Genomic DNA, 22,159 nt, shown 5'->3' on the forward strand with positions numbered 1-22,159 from the left:
GAAGAAGAGTGATTATTGTTATTTCAACGACAATTTGGCCTCACATTAGTCCTTATTTATCTTGATTATCGTTGTAAGATATTTTTCTCAAGTGTGTATTAGGTTTTAATACAGGACTTGGATCATTCCTATAAACTACTTGAGTATTTTTCAATAGTATAATGCTAATTGCTAATATAACCAGATAAGCTCCAAGAAATTTCTTCCAAACACACATTATTTGTGCTGCCTTCTAATCTATGTCAAATTGCTTCCTTTAATCAATGCCAAGAAGACCATATTGGTTACAGTCCATTCTGAATTTATTTTTATTTTTTCTCTTATTACTAACTAGTACTGTAATTAGCAACAGCCAAAAACCACGCACATCATTCAACTCATTTTGTTTTTAAGTACGTTTGGTGGACAGGTTCAAACAAAAGATGACATATGATTTTGTTTTGTGTCTTAGTAAATGTCAAATTTTGTTTGTTCATAAGTTTTAGATACCTTTATTCCACTAAAAATAGTAAAACAAAAAATAACAAAAATACCAATCTTTGATTCAAAATAATAACAAAAATACTAATCTTTTTTCTTTCTGTATAATATATATCACGCAACCTTAGATTATTGACACTTGGTTTAAAGGGTTCGTTTTTCAGTTTTATTGTAAACCCAAAAAAATAATATTAATTTTTTTTTCTGTCAAGTTTTTTTTTTTTGAGATAATTTTTTCTGTCAAGTTAAATAATACTCTTTAAGTTACTAAAAAATATGCGTGAAAAAGAAAGCAACTAGAAAATAAAGAACATTTTGTTATATTTTTAAACAATAATAGCAATATATATTTATAATTATTGTATGAGTTTTTTGTGAGAGTTTCAATGTTCAATTTTTTAAAATAAAGTACTAATATTACTTGAGTATTGAGTAGCATATATTTTAATGTTCACGTGTAATATTCACCAAACCGACGGCAGTGTTCACTAAAAAATACTCCAAAATAGTTTAAAATAATATTGCGTCTCGTAATCCCCCTGCAAGAATTTTTTGATTCCTGGGAACATATGAAGCCTCAAAAAGACGTTGGAGATAATGGATAATGATACCATCAAGAGATTTGTTAATAAAAAATTATGATGACGACACAAAATTGTTTTCAAAATTATTAATCAAACAACTCCTAATGCTCAAAAATTTATGAGTGATAAATTAGATGATGACTTCTAGTTGATAAGCTGATTGAAGTGTTTGGTAAAATTAGCGGTTCAACTGACTGATAAATGTAAAATAACATAAAAGGACATTTTTAATTCAATAATTTTTTTTATCAAATTAATACTATTTAAGATACTTAGAATTTTTTGTCAAAACAAAAAGATACTTAGAATTTAATATTTTAAGTTTTTTTTACAATATTTGAAGTTTATTAATTCAATAAATATATCTTTCAAATATTATTACTAAACTAATTTTTATATGCTGAATTTTAAAAAAATATATATATATTTTCCTTTCGGTTGATATACTTTGTGAAAAAATAACAACAAAATACATTCACAATATCATATAATGGTTAATTATAATAAGGTATGTTGTTTCAAAAAAAAAAATATAGTAAGGTACGTACCTGTGAATTGATAAAAAAAAAATGTTTTAGCTTTCATATTTGAAAATAGATAATAATGCAAAGTTGAAACGTACTATATACATGTAATTTTAAAAGAAGCAACGTTAAAACATACATTTAGTTATTTTATTTTATAAATTCTAATGATAATAAATTATAAAGGTTTAATATGGATTTTAGTTAAAATAAGGGTAAAAGAGAAAGAAAAAATGAAAAGCTAGAAGCTATAAGCTCATAAGCTACTTGAAATAGCTTCTGAAAATAAGCTATAAGTCAGTAAAATAAGGTAAAAGCTCTTTCTGAAAATATTGTTACCAAACAGGTCATTTAGCTTATATGTTATAAGACAAAAATTAAAAGCTAGCTTTTTTAGTTTGTCAAACAGACCATAAATAACCTTTGCAGTTTTTAATTAATTTATAAAGTGATGGATGATAAATTATTAGTATTTATTTTGTGCCTCCACCGAAAGTGTGTCTGGTAAATGCCCAACACTTGAATATTTTTTAATTAATATTGGACTTACCAACCCTCATATTATTTTAATTAAGATTAAGATTAACAGAATATATACTACGATGGTCAATATAGAAACTGCAGCAGCAGGTAAGAATTCGAATTAGAATGGCTAAATGTTTAATTAAGAAATTTAAAATTGAAACTAAACTATTTAATTATATTTTTTTGAAAGGGTGAAAATATATTATTTATTTTTTTGAAAGGGTGAAAGTCTTTGTTAGAAATCACACATTTTAGATCTAGCTTAAATATTTGCACACACGATGGGATGGGATGAGACTTGACCTCAAAGTTTCACTTTCAAAACGATAACAATAACTTGTAGTAAATTTAAATTCATATTTGGCTGTAACAAAAAAAAAACTAGTATATTTATAGAGGCGGGAGTAGAGATTATTGAAGATTATGAGAGGTTATGTAATAAATTAATAATTTAGAGATCGATATATTATATGAGATTAGAACACACTTACTTGATAATCATAATCACAAAGCAATGTTACCGGAATTGCACCAATATCGAAAACATCGATATATTAGACAAGGTCTTCCTTTGCCTATCACTTGCTCCGATCTTTGAGATCTTTTATGGGTAAGACAACAAATGAGCTTACTGTGTTTGTACGTGGCGGCAAAGGGGACCTAGCCAATCTTATATATAAAAGATCTCAACCTAGTACCACCCATCATGGACCCTAGAGTTGGGCCTACACTTTATTTCTACACAAATCAAAATTAGTGTTCAAGCCCATTATTACTGATCACAATTATCGGGCTTAAGCATCATCAAATGGATCACAACAACATCAACCCGTTTTTATTAAAACCAAAAGCCACAATTGATTGCAGCCCACACAATATTAGAAAATATTCTAACATTCTCCCACTTGGGCAAAATCAATTGTGTATATTTAATTTAAAGAAAACACTTTGAAAACGACTCTCGGGTTGATAACATATTTATTAACGTGGCCCCAATGATCCCAAGATGCAACATCTAATTAAGACTCCGTCCAACAAAAGTTAAATAATATCGAATCATAGCGGTAATTATATCATTATCGATACAACACCTTCCATAGTTACAAATACCACCAAACTCCGTCGACTAGTCATCTGTGTAGAGTGTAGCGAGAAAATGATATGTTTGTGATCTCAACCATACTATCATTTTCTTCGTCAGTCCTCAATTTCTCTCAAATGCATTAAAGTCAGAGAAATTCAATGGTCCATAAGATACCACAAGTCCAAGCTCCAAAACAATGTTGACTACCGCGGTATAATGATCTAATCAACATCGAGCTCCAATATTTTAGACATAATTTCTCTCAAATGCCTCAAAGCCAAAGAAATTACATGGTTCTTAAGATACCGTAATGCCTCAGCTCCAAAATAGTGTTGATCACCGGCTAAGTGATCCCGACAACACTGAGCTTAATTTATTTATTTATGTTTACACATAATGCCTCAGCTCCAAAATAGTGTTGATCACCGGCATAGTGATCCCAACAACACTGAGCTATAATATTTGTTTATATAATGCCTCAGCTCCAAAATAGTGTTGATCACCGACATAGTGATCCCAACAACACTGAGTTATAATGTTTATTTATATTTGATTAAAATAATTTCAACATGATGAAGGAGTTAATATAAAATTTTAAATTCCCACTAAACAAGTATATCAAAAGAATATAAGTTATCTCCCACTAATCAAGTGATATATGATGTTCAACATTTCAATGGAAACATAACTGGAGAAATTCATTTTTTTTTTTGAATCAAAACCAAATTGGATTAGTATTATCATAAGAGGCCAATATAATAGTACAATCACCTTTGGGCAGAATGCACCAACTAAGGTCAAAACCTTAGTCAAAACCTCAGATGAGTTAATCAATGAGTATACATTGAACTTTGAAAGTTGTCACCTTTAGGCAGACAAATTCCTCCGATCAATACATCCTCCAATAACTTCATCTCAAATTAATTTTTAATCGTAACATATAATAATCACCTTTGGGCAGAAAATTACATGTTATAATTAAAATCATTCCTCAAACTACAAAGAAAATCTCATCAATCAATATAAGCGGTCCTACTTTGGTGGTAACGGCCTATACCAACCCACAAAATCTCTTGCATAGGAATCAATAATTAAAAGTTTTCAGATATAACTATATGTATTTAGTTGGGGAGAGAGATCATTACTATGAAACAGTCAACTCATAAGAGATCATTACTGTAAAACAGTCAACTCAATATAATAAATAAATAATTTATGCAGCGGAATAATATGAGACTTTATTTGAATATTATTGAGGATATAAAGCAAACAGTCCCGAACTTTTATAAATAACATAGGACTCCTCAATATAAGTCTCTATAAACATTTATAAATAGTTGACATGTAATACTCTCCCACTTGATAGAGAATTATAGTTGAATTACAATCCAAAAGTGTTAAAATATTTAAACAAATATTCAACTATTTTCTCTATCACACAAACACAATGGACATGTCAAACAATGTCACACTAAATTTATATTTTTCCAGAATAGAACTCTCAAAATATTAAACTTGAAATACTCCCACTCAATATAGTAAAATTTAAAATAATGGAGTATGTAACAAATTAATTAATGATTATATTGAGAGTTTCTAATTTAGAATATTCTGGAAAAATAACAAAACTTTAGTATATAATTGCACATTTATTATTTCAAAAGGAGTAGACGATATTGAAAACAAATTTCTCCTTATATGCAATTATATATAATAAGTCACAAGAGAATAAATACTTGCACAACTAACCTCCAAAAGTGCGACATCCATCTTTGCAATTAGAGTCAATGAACTTTAATGATTTGAGAGTATAATGAAGTTTTTACAGTGTCATCTCAAACAGCTCACAAATCAACAGTAAACCGTTATATCATAATAAAAGACTATAATAATAATCAATGCAAGAGTAATTCAATTTTTAATTACCTTAAGAGTTGCTCAGATTATTATCTCTAATGATATTTTACGATTGAGCATGTAAGTAACAAGATAACTTATAATTCGTAAAATTAACCAAACACGGTAATTCATGCATCTAGCAAATATGGATCATATATGCGATTGATCAACATTATTCTAGGATTGGCTGGTTTAATTAACAATATCTGCTGCATCATTATTCAATCAACTTTGGAGTACATATAGAAACAACTAATATCCATGCCCAAAATATCTGATGCATTAATTTTAGATTTCCAAAAAGAAAATATATTGAATTAGCCAAAACCTAGATCCATTCATCATGAACAGGAACCATACGGCATACATAAAACCAATATTTATAAAATTGCATCACGATCCAAAGCACAATCACACCTTATTAATAGTCACACAAAATTTGATCAAATAAAAAATGTGATCAAAGTTCAAATATTAGAAAATAGATAGATGGACCAAACTCTTATCACATAAAAGTTAGGGAGTAGACTATATCAAAATTGTGACTATATCAAACATTCCTTAGATGGTGCCAAAATTAATCAGAATATTAATTATTAATCATATGCCCAAGAAAACAAAATATTGGAAATTTTATATTCTTCACCTGATTGACTGAAACTGGATCATGATGACACGAAGTGAATTCCGGCTCGTTCTTGCTCAATATTGTTGAAGCAGTGTATCACAATAAAGAAAATAAAGAATGACAAAACAAATAATTGATTTTAAGAGTACTGTCACAAAGCCATACTACATTAACCTCTGGAACAATATAAAGCGCATTGCCTCAAGTCCCATATGATGTTGTTTGCCAGTTTGCTTATCATACTAATTGTGCAGTATTAATAACAAATAATTGTTTTATCATACAAATTTCAAGGACAAATACTGCAGCCCATGTTCATATAATGACACCTCATCGTAAAACTAATAATAACACAAAGGTATAATCCTGTTTTATACTTTTGTCAATGGCGGCATAACACATATGATCCGAAACCACATACCAAAATTGTATGCAATTTTATCAGAGAACAAATTCATGTAAAATTGTGGTAGGTAGGGTCATTAAAAGTTTCAATGCCACCAGATTGATAAAACGTGATTGATTGAGAAAAACAAAATATAGCCGAATAAAATTTCTCATTGATCAAACATGGCTATGAATCTATGATTCATTATATAGTAGCATAACATGAAACAAAAAGGCAAATTCGAAATTAGGGTTCTATAATATAATATTACGCACCGCACATCTTTTTCTTAAGATTCATTGATAAAACAATGTTTCATTCAAGCAAATTAATTGGTTGAGCAAAAAATTTGATTCGTGCAAATTAATTATAAGCCCTGGTACTGCAAATAAAATCGATCGCAGCATATCCACAAATTGGAGAAAATATCACCGACATGAAAACCGATTTGCCAAAGAGATTAACGATAGCCATGATATGCACAAAAGCAGGTATTAGGTGATCTTTCAACTCATCAAAATTAGGGTTCTAAATCATATAATAGAAGCTCTGATACCACATGTAATAAATTAATAATTTAGAGATCGATATATTATATGAGATTAGAACACACTTACTTGATAATCATAATCACAAAGCAATGTTACCGGAATTGCACCAATATCGAAAACATCGATATATTAGACAAGGTCTTCCTTTGCCTATCACTTGCTCCGATCTTTGAGATCTTTTATGGGTAAGACAACAAATGAGCTTACTGTGTTTGTACGTGACGGCAAAGGGGACCTAGCCAATCTTATATATAAAAGATAGAGTTGGGCCTACACTTTATTTCTACACAAATCAAAATTAGTGTTCAAGCCCATTATTACTGATCACAATTATCGGGCTTAAGCATCATCAAATGGATCACAACAACATCAACCCGTTTTTATTAAAACCAAAAGCCACAATTGATTGCAGCCCACACAATATTAGAAAATATTCTAACAGTTATCAGGCGTAGTGGAAAATTGAGATGTCTCGTGGGGTTTAACCTCCTATGAAAAATGCTCAAGACAATAATCCCACATTAAAAAAACATAATGCTTGTAAGAGTGGGAGGATTGACATCATGGTTTAATTTTATCATGTCCAATATTACGACTTTGTTAGGTCTGACTTACACATTTTAGGTTAAATTTTTAGGTACCTATATTTTTCTCATTATTATCAAAGAATTACAACCATCAATGCAATATATATAAATTTTTTGACGTCTCATAAATGGGCAAGTCTAACATGCACAAGTGGAGAAAATCCTCGACGGTGCACAAGTTAATAATTATACTATAACGAATACGAATTTTACAAAATTCACCGTTGAATTGAAAGTTTATATCATATAGATCATTTATAAAATTTTTGAAAAAAAATTGAAAATCATTTGATATGTCATTGAGACCCATCAAAATTAACAGTTCATGGTTTTTATTGCTAACTTGTGTACCGTAAAAGACTTTCTCCAATTATGGAGGTTAGACAAAGCCCTCATAAATATAATTTAGATAAGAAAAAGTTGCAACAAAATTTGATATGAAACAACTTGAATTGAAACTCAAAATTAATTACTACTCCCTATTGTCACTTTTTTATGTTGCTAAAAGCCTATTTTCACTTTCTTTTTTTGTTACACCCTATTTTCACATTTAATTTAAGAGTTTATTTACGGAACATTTTATTTAAGAGTTGTCAGTTGATATTTTTTAAAAACTAAAAAATTCTAAAAGAGTTGAAAAACTTGGTTGACAAGCCACTCATATTGTCACACATGTGATGAGCAATGGTCAGACCTCATAAAGGCCGTATAAGAGAGAAAAAATACTCAAGAGTTTTTTATCTAGCAAATAAAAAATATAGTACTCTCTTTAGTCTTATTAAAAAAAATAAAAATTTAGATTCATTAAAGAATTGATGTATATAAATTATAATATAATCATTTAAGGTATATGTTAATATTTTGGCAAAATTATATTTTTAGTCATTTAACTTAATCTCAGGTAATGTTTTGGTCCTTTATTTTTTTTGTGGTCATTTTAGTCCTTTTTTAATATTTAAATGTTTATTTCAAGATTTGAATCTATGATTTTCTTTCTATGTATGTTCAAGATTAAAAAACCATTTTCAAACATAGATGAAGGATTGCGTCAAAAAAAAAAAAAACATAGATGAAGGATCAAAAAGGACTAAAACAACGTAAAAAAAATAAATGATCAAATCATTATCTAAAATTAAGTTAACGCACTAAAAATGTAATTTTGCCTACCAGTTTATAATTTAAATATTAAAAAAAAATATAAATTAAACCGGCACAAAGTTAACCAAAATTAAACCAAACTACGAATATTTTTAACTCAAAACTAATCCAAACCAAATGTTTTTTTTACCATGATATTGATACGAATTTTTCACCGTCGTTAGCGATAATTAATCTTCATCGAGGAACCTGTGGGTACATAAGGTGGTTCTCTCCTTTCATGCATTAATTTTCGTAATTTTCTTTTCTCTCACTTTCTTTTCATAGAATCAAACGGACCCTAAAATTCTTACAGTATCAGTTAAAGCAATTCATTTTTGTTGATCCAAACCAACCGTTAAAATAAGGGAAAGTAAAAGAAACGATATGGTAGTAGTACTAGTACTACATCATCATTGTAAAAAGAATCTTGAAAGGAGGAGCGTTGGATTACACGCACACGTGGCAGATATCTATTGAGTATTTGTTCTGTCTATTTACTAAAAATCAAGAAAAGCATTCATAAAAAAATATGCAGTGAACTGGTGTGAAAAGCAGAGTCACGCAAAACGACAAAGAGTACTATGAGTACTGTACAGAGCATCTTAAAGTTACTGTACAAAAAGGCCATAAAAGCCAGTTAACTCCTGATCACTGATCAGTATTCATAACTCGATGGCAAAACACTTTACACACGCTATTCTCTATATTTACCCCATCACATGAGGATTTTCAGTGTCCAAATTTGATTGACACAATTGATTGTTTTATGCATGCTGATGCATAATTTTAACGATTAATATTTTTAATTGTATAATAGTAAAAATTATAAAAATTTGATATTTTGAAAATATTCATCGAGACGAATCAAACAACTTATATGCTAATATTTATTTTTGTTTGTCAATAAAAAAATAAGGGCAAAGCAACATGTATGAATAGTGCACGACAGTCAATTGTGTCAATCAAATTGGGACGGATGAAGTAGTAAAATACTCCTATAAATAACAAATTAACAATGCCACTAATAATGAAACGATTCAACAGTACACTACTCCATTTGTTAATTTAATTTTAATTTTAGTCTCTTTATCTCATCTAATGTTGGTAATTTTTGTTTTATCCTCTGTAATTTTATTTTTTTTCTTTTATCCCCTGTAATTCAAAGATTTTTTGTTTAAGACTTTGCTGCACATGTAAGCATTTGACTGGACATTTAGATGACATGACTTGCCTACATGTCAAATTATTTTATTTTTAATTTTTTTTAATGCTTGTTGGATATTCCCTTTTTTTATTAAAAACAAAAAAATATTAAATTTCTTTTTTAAAAAAAAAACAAAACTGTAATACAAAATAAAAAATTGATACGTTCATATTTCTCCTTGTTTCGTAGAAACCCAGAACAACTTGCTCCTTCATCTAACGACATTCCTCCTTAAGTAAAAACCCAGGAAATGAAAATTTATTCTTCATCTAACAACAAAAAAATTCAAACGACAACCACCAAGAGCAAAGATAGTTGCAGCAAGAGGAAAAATTGAATCATTCCTTTGAGGCAAATCCAAAACACCATATGAAACATTACTCCCCAAAATCCTTAATGAACAGATTTGCAAAACTGAAAATCATAAAACACATACATTAATCAAACCCTAAAACACCAAAAACAACACAAATCGAAATTAATTAACAGATTTTGATGAAGAAGATCCGTCGTCGCCGTCGATTTTGTTTTCGCCGTCGTCACTGTCGATTTCGTGGTATGGATTTAGGTTACTGGTATGGGTCTCTATTTTGACGGTGAAAGGAACATCACAAATCGAAATTAAACCCAAAAAATGGTAGCGTTGGTGCGAACGCTTGCGAGAAACAGACGGAACGCGTGCGAGAGAGAAGAAGGTTTTGGAGATGATGAAAATACAGATCAAAGAAGATGGAGAAGATGTGACAAGATGAAAAGGTAGGTTCGAGGAATGTTGTTGTTAGATGAAGGAGCAAGTTGTTTCAATTTTAAACAGAGGTAATGTTCTGGGTTTTTATGGAACAAGGGGAAAGATGAATGTTTTAATTTTATTTTGTATATTCTAATATTTTTTTGATTTGTTAAAAAAGGAAATTTAATATTTTTTTTTGTGTTTGTTTAAAAAAGTGATAATATATATTTTTGTGTTAATGAAAGAGGAAATATTCAGCTAGCATTAAAAAAATATTAAAAATAAAATTTGACATGTAGGCAAGCCATGTCATCTAAATGTCCAGTCAGATGCTTACATGTGCAGTGAGAGTCTAAAAACAAAAAATCTTTGAATTGCAGGGGGTAAAGAGCTATTAACCCTTATTAGTATTAGTACTACTTTGGTATGTATTTTAAATTTTTTTTTTATAAACATAAATTTATACATTTTATTCAAAATTAAAACTTGTCATAAAGTTGTCTTTTAACTATGTTTTAATCCAATTCTTGTGGGTTTTAATTAATTGATAGAGACATCATATATATTATGTAAGAGTCAAGATTCAAATTTTCGAACACTCTGCTCAGGTGAAGTTTCTTGTCACTAAACTACTAGACAAAAAAAATACGTTTTAATCTACTAAATAAGTCGATTCTATTAAAACTTGTCAAAAATAGTTGACATTTATCGATGATCCTTAAAATTCATTCCAAACCCCCCAAAAAAAATAGAAAAATTTATCAACTTATTAATCATTTTTATTACCAATATAAAAAACTTCACCACATTCATCATTAAATCCAAATTATCTTAAAACTTCAATGTCTAATTTCATGAAAAATTCTAATATGGACAACTCTTACAGGTGGTTCATTGTGTATCAATTTTTAAAAAATGGTTAAAATTTTGACGATGACATATATTATTGTTTGAAAGTATAAGTTAATGACGATTCTCATTTTTACGACTAAAATAATAACTTAATTGATACTGATTTGACTAAAATAACGAAAAATAAAAATGTAACATGTATTGAACTGACTTCAATCATGTAATTATTTTAGCTATACGTAAGACTATGAGAGTTGTGAGTTTTTATTCTAAACAATTTTAACGATAGTCATTGGAATTTTTGATAATTTTTTAAGTACTAGTCCACAGTGATCCACTGTAGCACTAACCGTAATTTATCCCAAATTGAAAGACCTTACCCACACAAATTCTTAAATGAATCTCAATCTTCAATTAATAACTTTTAGATCATGTACATGACACTTCAACCCAAAAACTATTTTCATTAACTTGGAAAGTCACGGTAAAAGACTCCTCAAAAATAAAGAAAAGTTCATATAGATTCCTCAAGCGCATATATGTGAAAATTTCTTCAAAGAATCAAAGAGTTTTGGGAAGAGAAAAGATAATTGGTGGTTGTTCTTTAAAGAATTGAATTTCCTTAGAAGAATTTGAATTCTTTCAAAAAAAAAAAAAAAACTCTTTACTTCAAATAATTCTCATATCTAATTAAGTACACTATAAGAGCACTTGTCAGCATTTTTCGTAAAATATTATTCATGACCCTTCTAAAATCAAAATAATCACTTGATATTTTTTTAAATTTATTAAAAATAATATTTTTACTAAAAAACAATAACGTTGTTTTTAAACTTGAGTCAGCTAACCCCAAAAATGTTTAGATAATACAATATTTTTCTTACAGCCTAATCAATGTCATAAGTTTGACCACTAATTTGAGCATGCAATAACGTTTAAATTATTAAAAAGAATTTACCATCTACTTAGATCTCATAGGATTCGAGAGATTAATTTTACTCAATCATGATAACAAGTCATTGGTTAAATTAGAAAGTCATAGAGTCAAATAATATTTTTCTTACAAAAAAAGAGGGAGGAAACAACAATACTCCTAAAGAGTAAATGGCCCTTGAGAAATAACATTATCTTAGAAGAACCAAAACCAAAAGACTTAATTAGTAAAATGATCCCTTAAAGATATTTTTGGTTTTAGATTGGTCCCTTAAAGAAAAAAAGGTCGAATACGTCCCTTAAAGAAAAAAATGTCCGAATAGGTCCTTAAAGACATCTCCGTTAATCAGTTTGTCCCTAAAAAAAGGTCCGAATAGGACCAAACTAATTAACGGATATGTCTTTAAGGGGCCTATTCAGACATTTTTTTTCTTTAAATGACCTATTCAAACCTTTATTTCTTTAAGAGACCAATGTAAAACAAAAAATATCTTTAAGGGACTATTTTACTAATTAAGCCAAACCAAAACTATCACCTCAAATGTCACTTCTCTTCTATCGAACCCAAAAAACAGTGTCATTACATATACTCCAATATACAAGCTCTCAATCTTGTCAAACTTCTCCTGCGGATTTAAAACTTGGATCTCACATAATTACATGAACATCACAACGAAACAACAATTTCAAAATAAAATTTTGTTATCTCAACTTCAATCTCTTCATTTAAACCGTAACGTATTGCTTGATAACAACGCTCTCTGCGCTCTTTGTACATCTAAACGCTTTGAAGCACTTTCTTTTTATTCGCTGAAGTCATCATTGGTAATATATTCGATTATAAATTTTATAATGCGATTTACGCCACTTCACTTTTCGATGAATTTGTGGGTTTTTGTGATGAAGATTTTTCTGAGTTTTAAGTTTTTTAAGAGTTAACGACATAAATTAACGTCGTGATTAATATAGCTAACAGATTGATGACAAACTATTTTGTATTCTGGTGTGAATGAGAAATTACTATGACAACAAAGGTGCACATTGAGTCATTGACATACCAAAATGACTGTTTTTCATTTTTAAAAATAATAGTAATAGTAATAGTAATAATAAACCAACATACAAATATTTGGCAAAAAAATAAACAAATTAAGGTTTTAATTTTGCAGGTTTGTTATACAGAATTATAACTGATGCAGCAGTGAGAGAGTCATCTCATTATCTATTGCGTGTAGGAGTTGTGTGGGCCCTGTTAGCTCAGTCAACTGACCCATTTGTCAGTTCTAATTCAATCATCACACCTTGTTTTGTCGTTTTGTGATTACCCTCTTTTACCCGTTTTTACTTTCCCTTCAATGCTTTTCTTTCCTTTGCCACAAATCTTACACATGCTGATGATAATTTTTTATTCTTTACCAAATAATACTAAGAAAAAGGTCATGCTATAATGCCTTTAAATTTTTCAAAAAGGAATTAAAGAAAAATAAAAGATAAAAATTAACTCATTTTGAATTTTGTTTTTTTTTAATATGGAGTATATGTATATTTCAAAGTATCAAGAAAAAGTATAATATTTCTATTTGAACTTTTTAACAAGTGTTTTTAAGACACTTTTTAACGTTTTCTTTATGGAAATTTACACTCCTATTTTTACTTTTTTTAAAAATCTTTATTATTGTCATAATTTTCTTATTCTGATTTATTTAATTTCTTTTTTTATCATGGTAATCATTCTTCTCCATTCCCTAACTTAAGATTTCGTTTGGTTGAGCCGAAAGAAAAAAGAAGAAAAGAAAATTACGGATTATAATGGGTGAACTTGGGCTAACTTTAATCTAAATTCATATATTGAAATTCGTAATTTTCTTTCATTTATCTTTCTTTACACTCAACCAAACAGACCTTAATGGTAGTCACATTTCGTAGTTGGAATTGTTTAACATTAATTTTAGAGCATTTATTAGTATTTTGTCTTTGCTTTAATATGTTTGCCGAAAAAAAAGCTTGTAGAACAAGTTAGTAGTACGTAGGCTAACAATTTTTTTTTTTTTAATATGACCGCGTTCAACATAGACCATTATTTAAAAATATTTAAAATTTAACGATAATAAATATTGTCTCTTGAAAATAGACTATACTGATTATTAATTTATTATTATTTTGACGACACAAAGGAAATTAAATATGTTTCTTATTAAATTTAGCTAAGGGTTAAGGAGCAGGAGGTCAAGAGTTCAAGTCTTGACAAAGGAGAAAAAAAACTAACATAATATTATAATAATAATAACTAACCTTGCTTATAAATAAAAAAAAAATCCACCAACTTATCCACAAAAATTAGAAGAGTCTTAAATTATTACTTCTGAAAGTACCGTTTACTATTAGAAATTTTAATAATTTTTAGATACAAATCCGCATTGAAGAAAGTAATCCACTGTATAAGTCACGAATAATAAAGTCTAGACTAATATTTGCCATATTACTATATATTAATTACTTTATCTGTTAATTTTAATGTTATACTCCTATTAATTATTTTTAAAAAGAAAGACAAGACTCATATATGAACTATTGTTCGAATCACGACTAAAATAATAATACTTATATTTAATGTCCGTCACACTTCAAATTATGACGGAAGCCATAGAAAAAATGACAACTATATATTACTACTTAAATCATTAACTACATAATTGTTTTTTTTTTCCCTAATATAGATATCTTTAAAAAAAGATACAAAATGGACGTTTACAATCATGGTAACTCAAAAAAATATTTATAATTTATAATTAGTTTTAATAAAATATTTGTAGAGTTTAGCTCAAGTGCTCAACTGAGAAGTGACAAATGTTGATAGTGTTAAGCTTAATATTTCTTATACGAGTTTGAACTTAAGACCTAACAATTGTTAATGAGATTCCCCTAATTTTTTAATAGGAATAATTTTTTATCAAATTTTATTTATTTCATAGTTAAACTATACCGCGACTCCCTTCCCATAAAAACTAATAAAAAAACAAAATGTGTGACCAATATTTGAACGAGTGACACACACAAAATGAATTGTTCTGCATAATTTTTTATGGCAGAATTCTTCTACATAATTGAAACATCAGCAATTTACTTAATGGTTCATATTTAGTCAAAATGCGTGACCCATATAGTATTACGAATTTACGATTTATATTTAGTCAATCTATACTAGTAGTACTATCTCAAACTAAAACTGAAATGCCAACATTATAAACGAATGCATTAACTATATGTACGCATATATATGTAGAGCAATTAATTTATGATTCAGGCACAGCCAATAAATTTAGCAAGGAAATAATTGTTACACAAATAGTGTACAAACAGTTGTCTTAATTTAATTAACATTTTTTTTTGTTAGTTTTCATCACCAGTTTAATTTGGGTCGGAGATTAATTCTGACATCAAGTGGTTTCAGGTTAGAAGTCCCACATTGACTAGAGATATGACAAAGATAACATTTTTAAGTGTAGTGCAAACCTCAACTCTTAAGTTAGCTTTTGTGGTTGAGTATAAGCCTCTAAAATTTAAATATGGTATCAGAGCCTATCCTAGATCCATTTGTTATTTGTTGTGGAGACCTCCCATATTTGGGTCACCCGTTGTTGTTGATCTCACGTTCCACCAGCTTGTTCAGTTCTGAACGTGAGGGAGTGTGTTAGAAGTCTCACATTGGCTAGAGATATGACAAAGATAGTTTTATAAGTATAGTGCAAACCTCAACTCTCAAGCTAGCTTTTGTGGTTGAGTATAGACCTCTAAAATTCTAATAAGGTCCTCCCGATCACAGTTATGAGGATCGAAATGTGGTTATCCATATCAAATTTAGCGTCAATCACTACTGAACCGATTAATGATTAGTTAATTAAAGTAACATTTTTTTATTTAATTATAATTTTAACCCTTCATCTAATACATACATAAATCAACATTACTAAATTCAGTCTTAACTTTTCAACAAAAAGTAGCACCGTTTTTACAATGAACCATTATGCAAAAACGGGTAAAGTACACTCAGAAAAACAATTTCAATTTCATGGGCAGATACATCCAAAAAATTGTACAGTACAGTAATTTTCTAGAGAGAGAGAGAGTGGTGTATTTCAGAAGCTCACTGTTTCGCTGATTTTGAGGTATGCAAGAGAGAGAAAGAGTGAAGAGAGAGAAGTGTCGTACTACACAAGTTTCATACATCTAGTCTTTTCTTTTTACTGCTTTTGGGTCTCTCTCTCTCTCTCTCTTCTCTTCAAAATCAAAACAATCTCTCTGTGAACTTTCCAGAACACAGAGAAACAACAACAACCCAGGTGGTTTTTTTTTTCTTCCTTTCTTTTACTATGATGTTCTTTCACTCTTTGGTTTTTCATTTCTCATCACTGATTATGCTTTGTACTGTTATCTATTTTCATTTTGGTTTTCAACTTCTCTGTGCTTGTTCCATTTGGGGTTAATCAATTATTCATCTTTTAGTACTCTATTTGGTAAAAAAGCTATTTTTTTTTGTTTCCCCTAACTTTATGCATTTGGGGTTAGATGGATTTTGATTTTAGCTTCAGTATTTGTAAATTTAGATTTCTGGGTCTCTAGAATCATCATGCAATCAGTGACATTTGATTTTTTTATGGGTTAAAGTTTTAATTTTTTTCCGCAGATGTGATGAAACTATATATGTAGCATTGTTTGTTGATTTTCAGAATCAATTTATTGTTAATTTTTAATGTGTGTTGGGCTGTTTGATTTATACATTTTGTTTTCTGGGTCTCTTGAATCATGCAATCAGTGACCATTGATTTTTCTGGGTCAAAGTTTTAATTTTTATTTTCATAGATGTGATGAAACTATTTATGTAGCATTCTTTGTTGATTTTCAGAATCAATTGATTTTTCATTTTTAATGTGTGTTGGGTTGTTTGGTTCATCATTTATACATTTTGTTATCTGGGTCTATTGAATCATGCAATAAGTGACAGATGATTTTTCTGGGTTAAAGTTTTAATTTTTTTGCTTAGATGAGATGAAATTATTTATGTAACATTTTGTTGATTCAGAATCAATTGATTATTTCATTTTAATGTGTGTTGGGTTGTTTGATTTATGTTAAAAAAATGGGTTTTTAATGAACAGGTGTGTTGAGATAATGCTGAGGAAGAGAAGTAGATCAATCCAGAAAGATCAACACAAGATGGGTCGTTCCGATGCTAATTCTGATGCTAATACTGATCACTATTCTCAATCTCATGCTTTTGGGCGAAATATCAAAGGCAACTCAATTTTCAATGTTCCTTGTTTGTTTGTGGGTTTGGGTCCTAAAGGGTTGTTGGATTCTGATTCAGTTAGAAGTCCAACTTCACCTTTAGATACGAAAGTTCTTTCGAATTTAGGTAACCCTGTTAGGAACCAAAGATCGTCACTTCTTGAGGGGAACCAAAGGAGTTGGGATTGTTCCAAAGTTGGTCTAAGTATTGTTGAATCTTTGGAAGATTGTAGTAACTGTTCTAGGTTTTGTGGGAAAATTCTTCAATCACTTGATGGCAAGAGTGTTAATCTAAGTCCTCAAAGGATGATCGAAACTCCAATTTGTCAAACTTGTATGGATTCTTTTGAGTCATCTAAGTCTTTGCCTAAAGATTTTTGTACCGAAAATGGATCTGTTATCCAAAAGGGTGAAAGTGAATCCAATGTTCTTTTTGAGATTGGAGAAACTAGCTTAGAGCTTGATGAACCATTTGGGAGAACTAGGTCTTGTTCATTGGATTCATGCAAACCATTGAAAGCTGATTTTGGATTAGCTAATTCCAAAATTGATTCAGATATCGATGATTTTGCTATGAAAGACACAACATTTCAAGTTAGCTCTTCTCCTCATTTTATTGGAGGAAGCCAGAACTCAAATCCCTTTGCACCGGCAGAGTCGAAATCAAACACTCTTCCCTTTTCCAATGAAATCTTGAAGTCTCTATCAACTAGTGATATTGAGCTTTCTGAGGATTATACATGTGTGATTTCCCATGGTCCTAATCCCAAAACAACTCATATTTTTGGCGATTGCATCTTGGAAACTCGTCCTGATTTATTTATTAAAAACCATTTTAAGAATGAAGAGACTGAGAAGGAGAAAGGAATGACTCTGATTGGTTTACAGACTCCAAACCAATATCCCTCTGTAGCCTTCCTAAGTTTCTGTGACCATTGCAACAAGAAACTGGAGGAGGGGAAAGATATTTATATCTATAGGTGAGTTAGTACTAATGCGTATCTTCCAATGTTTTGAATTGCGGTCAAATGCAGCCTCAACTGCAGTTGCAGAGACCTTAAAAACCACATTGTTGTGTCTCAGATTGTGGCCGCAGACCTTTTTAAAATTCTTTATCTGTTATACTTTGACATACATTTTCTTTGATGGATCTGAGACTGGTTTTCTTTGATATTATGTAGAGGTGAAAAAGCATTTTGCAGCTTAACTTGCCGCGAAATGGAGATTATGATCGATGAGGAGCTTGAGCAATCCAACCCTCCTTCCGAAAACTCTCCAAAACTTAAACTTGGTGAGCAAATTTTTGAAACAGGCATCCCAACAACTACATAAGAGGCTTGCTTATCGATGAGAAAAGGGTAGACGCAATTGATCATCTGTTTACAACAATTGAGCTGTTTTATGTGCATCGGTTAGCAGCCATTGGATGATCGTTTTGTACATCATTGTGTTTGCCTTGACTATAATAATTTATGGTTTTTGGTGGATTATTATTTTAATTTATAGCTCTCATATATGAAGCTAGTTTTGTTTTTCTATATATAGAGAGATATAAAATGTTGTCAAACTATTGATAGCTTGTAGAAATTAAAGGGTTGAAGCCTATTTTTATGGCTCTCCCTTTTGAAATTTTCTTGCATTATTATCTCTATATTAATACTACTATGTTAATGTTCACAACCCAACAAAGTTTTTGACTTTAATGATATTATTAGTACCATAGTTTATGGTCCTACAAATTTTTGGACTGAAAATCATGACATTTAGCAGAGTGTTGATTCCTTTTTACAGTTCCATTTCACCTGTTATCAACAACTTTGATGGAATATGCTTTATTTAGACGAATCCTATGGTTACTATTTTGGCAAAAGAATCTATTGTAGAGTGTAGAGTTCAAGAAAATGCATTTTTGTACAATATAGGGAGTATATTAGAAATGCTGTGTAATGTCTCTTCCCTGTCTTCTCATCTTTATATCAAGTCAATAATCTCCAAAGTGTATTAACCTCAAAAGTTGCCATAATCTCTTGATGGACTAACATTATACATAGGAAAATGTTAACATGTGCACCAAAGGCACATGTTAAGGAAGCAAAAGTAGAAATAATATATTGAAATTTGTGAATGACACAAACTAGTTTGACACCAAATGTTACACCTCTCAATAACGTTTTAACCGATATGAATTTTATAAAATTCACCGTTGGATTGAAAGTTTATATCGTATAGATCATTTATGTAAAATTTCAGACAAATCCAAAATCATTTGATATGTTATTGAGATACATCAAAATTAACGGTTTGTGTCTTTTATATGCCGTTAATCTTTATGTGTCGCAATAACATATCAAATGATTTTAGATTTGTCTGAAAGTTTTACATAAATGATCTATATGATATAAACTTTCAATCCAACGGTGGATTTTATAAAATTTATATCGCTGAAAACGTTATTGAGAGGTGTAACATTTGGTGTCAAACTAGTTGGTGTGATTTGATCCTGACCCGTATATATATATATATATATATATATATATATATATATATATATATATATATATATATATATATATATAGCTGATGAGTTTCTAATAAAATTATGCATGACCTTTACTCATTGATTTTTTCATGCTTGAAGAATATGAAGCAAAACAATGATTGCTTCCAATATCCCTTCTTTCTCTTTATACTAATCTAAATTGTCTTTGCATTGAATAATTTATAGCAACAAAACTTCTCATTGCTTTTTGAAATATAATTAATATAATTTAGCTTTAGTATGGCGCAGTTTCAGAGTATATTGAAATTCAATACCTGCCTATACTTCTTTATCAGCCAAGAGCTAAAATAGTAAATGGTATCTTTTTCTTTTGAGCAGGAGCAAAACAATTTCTAAGGAAAAAGTTCTGCAATGTGAATAAATGTACAAACTCTAGTTCTGTTTGTAATTATTTTTCCATTATTTTAGCTTTAAGTTCATCAATACCAGTTGTAGGTAACATAGACTCCTAGCAGAAGCCAAAGCCCAAAATCACTATAATCATAAGGCTATGCTGCTTTTTCAGTGAAGATGGTAGTCAATTACGACGACTGAATCATTAGGGAAACGATTACAAGGGATATATGTTTATGGTGTTGTATCATCTGTGCATCACCAATGCATCATGCTCGACCGACCTCACCACACCTCAACTTAAACAAGTCCTTTTTATACAAGCCAGTAACATATTTCACGGTCAGTCTCTTACGTAGATCCTTCTCTGTGCATTGCAATGCCAATAAAAACCTTGTTGTGACTTGCTTGGTCAGTTCTGCGGAATTGGGAAATGCTTCTGCAAGATATGAATCAGCAATGTACTCAATTTTGCCTGTTTCCAGCCATACAGATCTAGCCCAGCTCACTCAAGAGGTCACATTTGTCTCATCGTTCAAACAAGGAACTACCACTTTCTTTCTGGTTATTATCTCGAGCAAAACAACGCCGTAGCTATATACATCAGACTTTCTACTCTGCACTATTACATATGCATTCTCCGTCACAAGTGACAATGTAAACATGTTAGAGAATACTGTCTATCTTGCAATACTATTTTGCACAACTCCACTTTCATGATATGTTGAGAAATAACAAAGTTATCATTGCATCCTATTAGTCACAACACAAGTTACTATAAGCTATCAACGAGATGTCTAAATAAATAGTACGTGTGGATGAAGAACTGTTTACCTGGTGCAATATAGCCAGGGGTACCAACAACGATTGTCGAAAGCATTTTCCTGGTTTCTGAATGACTATAAGAATCTTCAGACAACTTCCTGTATAGGGCAGTACCAAAATCAGCTATAATTGCATCCATATTGTCATTAATAAGAATATTTTTTTATTTAATGTCTCGGTCCACGTTAAGGGTGGCGGGGGACTCTTTTCATGCAAAATATCACGAAGGCTTCCATTTTCCATGAATTCATATAAGACTAAACCATAGGAAGCACCAATCCAATAGTCTGCGTATTTGATTATGTTTCGATGCTTATACGTTCCAAGCACTTCAATTTCTTTGCGCATCATAAGTAGTTGCTTTTCCATTCTCCTTGTGAATTCAAACTTTTTCACAGCAAAAACATGTTGTCCAAGTAATGCTTTGTACACAATACCATGTGCTCCTTGTGAAAAATTTCCTTCACATCATTCCCTCGTATATGTGCTCTCGATATCCGACTCACTGTGACTTCTTTGGTGTCGGCTAAATCCATGCCCAAAAAGCACGAAATTGCAAGTTAAGTGCACAGACTCACTCCCCAGAAGCTTGAAACTTAACTGGAAGGCCATATTTAAAGTTCACTTAGTAAAATTCATTTTCAATTGTTGTCCATAAACAAAGAGAAACAGAAAAAGAAAATCCAACCAATACAACAATACCAAAGCTAAGAAAGATTGAAAATGGAAAGATCAACAGAAACACACCACAAAATAAAATCAGAATGGTAGAGGGGCAGAGGCATCATAAAGATAAAAATAAGTGAAATATCGTCACTCATGGTATGCGACATGAATGGCTTGCGCACCGTTAAAACTGCTACTCCCTCTTTGAATCAAATCAAACAATCTATAAATGAGAAATCACCAGGTAAAACTTATCAAGTCCATTGTTTTCAACATATTGAAGTAAAATTACAACACCTTTACATAGACAGACCTTAATCAAACTAGGAATGTGGCAATCTTTCAAGACAAGGAAACAACAACGGAAATGATAGTTGAAC

The 22,159-nt window shown here is 30.1% G+C and overlaps 1 protein-coding gene across 1 annotated transcript; it reads left to right on the plus strand.

Moving 5' to 3' along the window:
* The first annotated feature begins 16,264 nt into the window (after positions 1 to 16,264).
* Positions 16,265 to 19,024, plus strand: LOC123899344 (FCS-Like Zinc finger 10-like). Its single transcript, XM_045950455.1, has 3 exons — positions 16,265 to 16,449; positions 17,266 to 18,375; positions 18,577 to 19,024. Exons 2-3 carry the CDS (start codon positions 17,279 to 17,281, stop codon positions 18,725 to 18,727), a joined length of 1,248 nt encoding a protein of 415 aa, XP_045806411.1. The 5' UTR covers positions 16,265 to 16,449; positions 17,266 to 17,278; the 3' UTR covers positions 18,728 to 19,024.
* The last annotated feature ends 3,135 nt before the right edge of the window (positions 19,025 to 22,159 follow it).

The sequence above is a fragment of the Trifolium pratense genome, linkage group LG7 (genome assembly GCF_020283565.1).
Source record: "Trifolium pratense cultivar HEN17-A07 linkage group LG7, ARS_RC_1.1, whole genome shotgun sequence".
Classification (NCBI taxonomy): Eukaryota; Viridiplantae; Streptophyta; class Magnoliopsida; order Fabales; family Fabaceae; genus Trifolium; species Trifolium pratense.

Coding starts and splice junctions, on each gene's coding strand:
- LOC123899344 (XM_045950455.1), top strand. CDS start 17,279: ATGCTGAGGAAGAGAAGTAGATCAATCCAGAAAGATCAACACAAGATG. Junction 18,376..18,576: donor AAAGATATTTATATCTATAG/GTGAGTTAGTAC, acceptor GATATTATGTAG/AGGTGAAAAAGCATTTTGCA.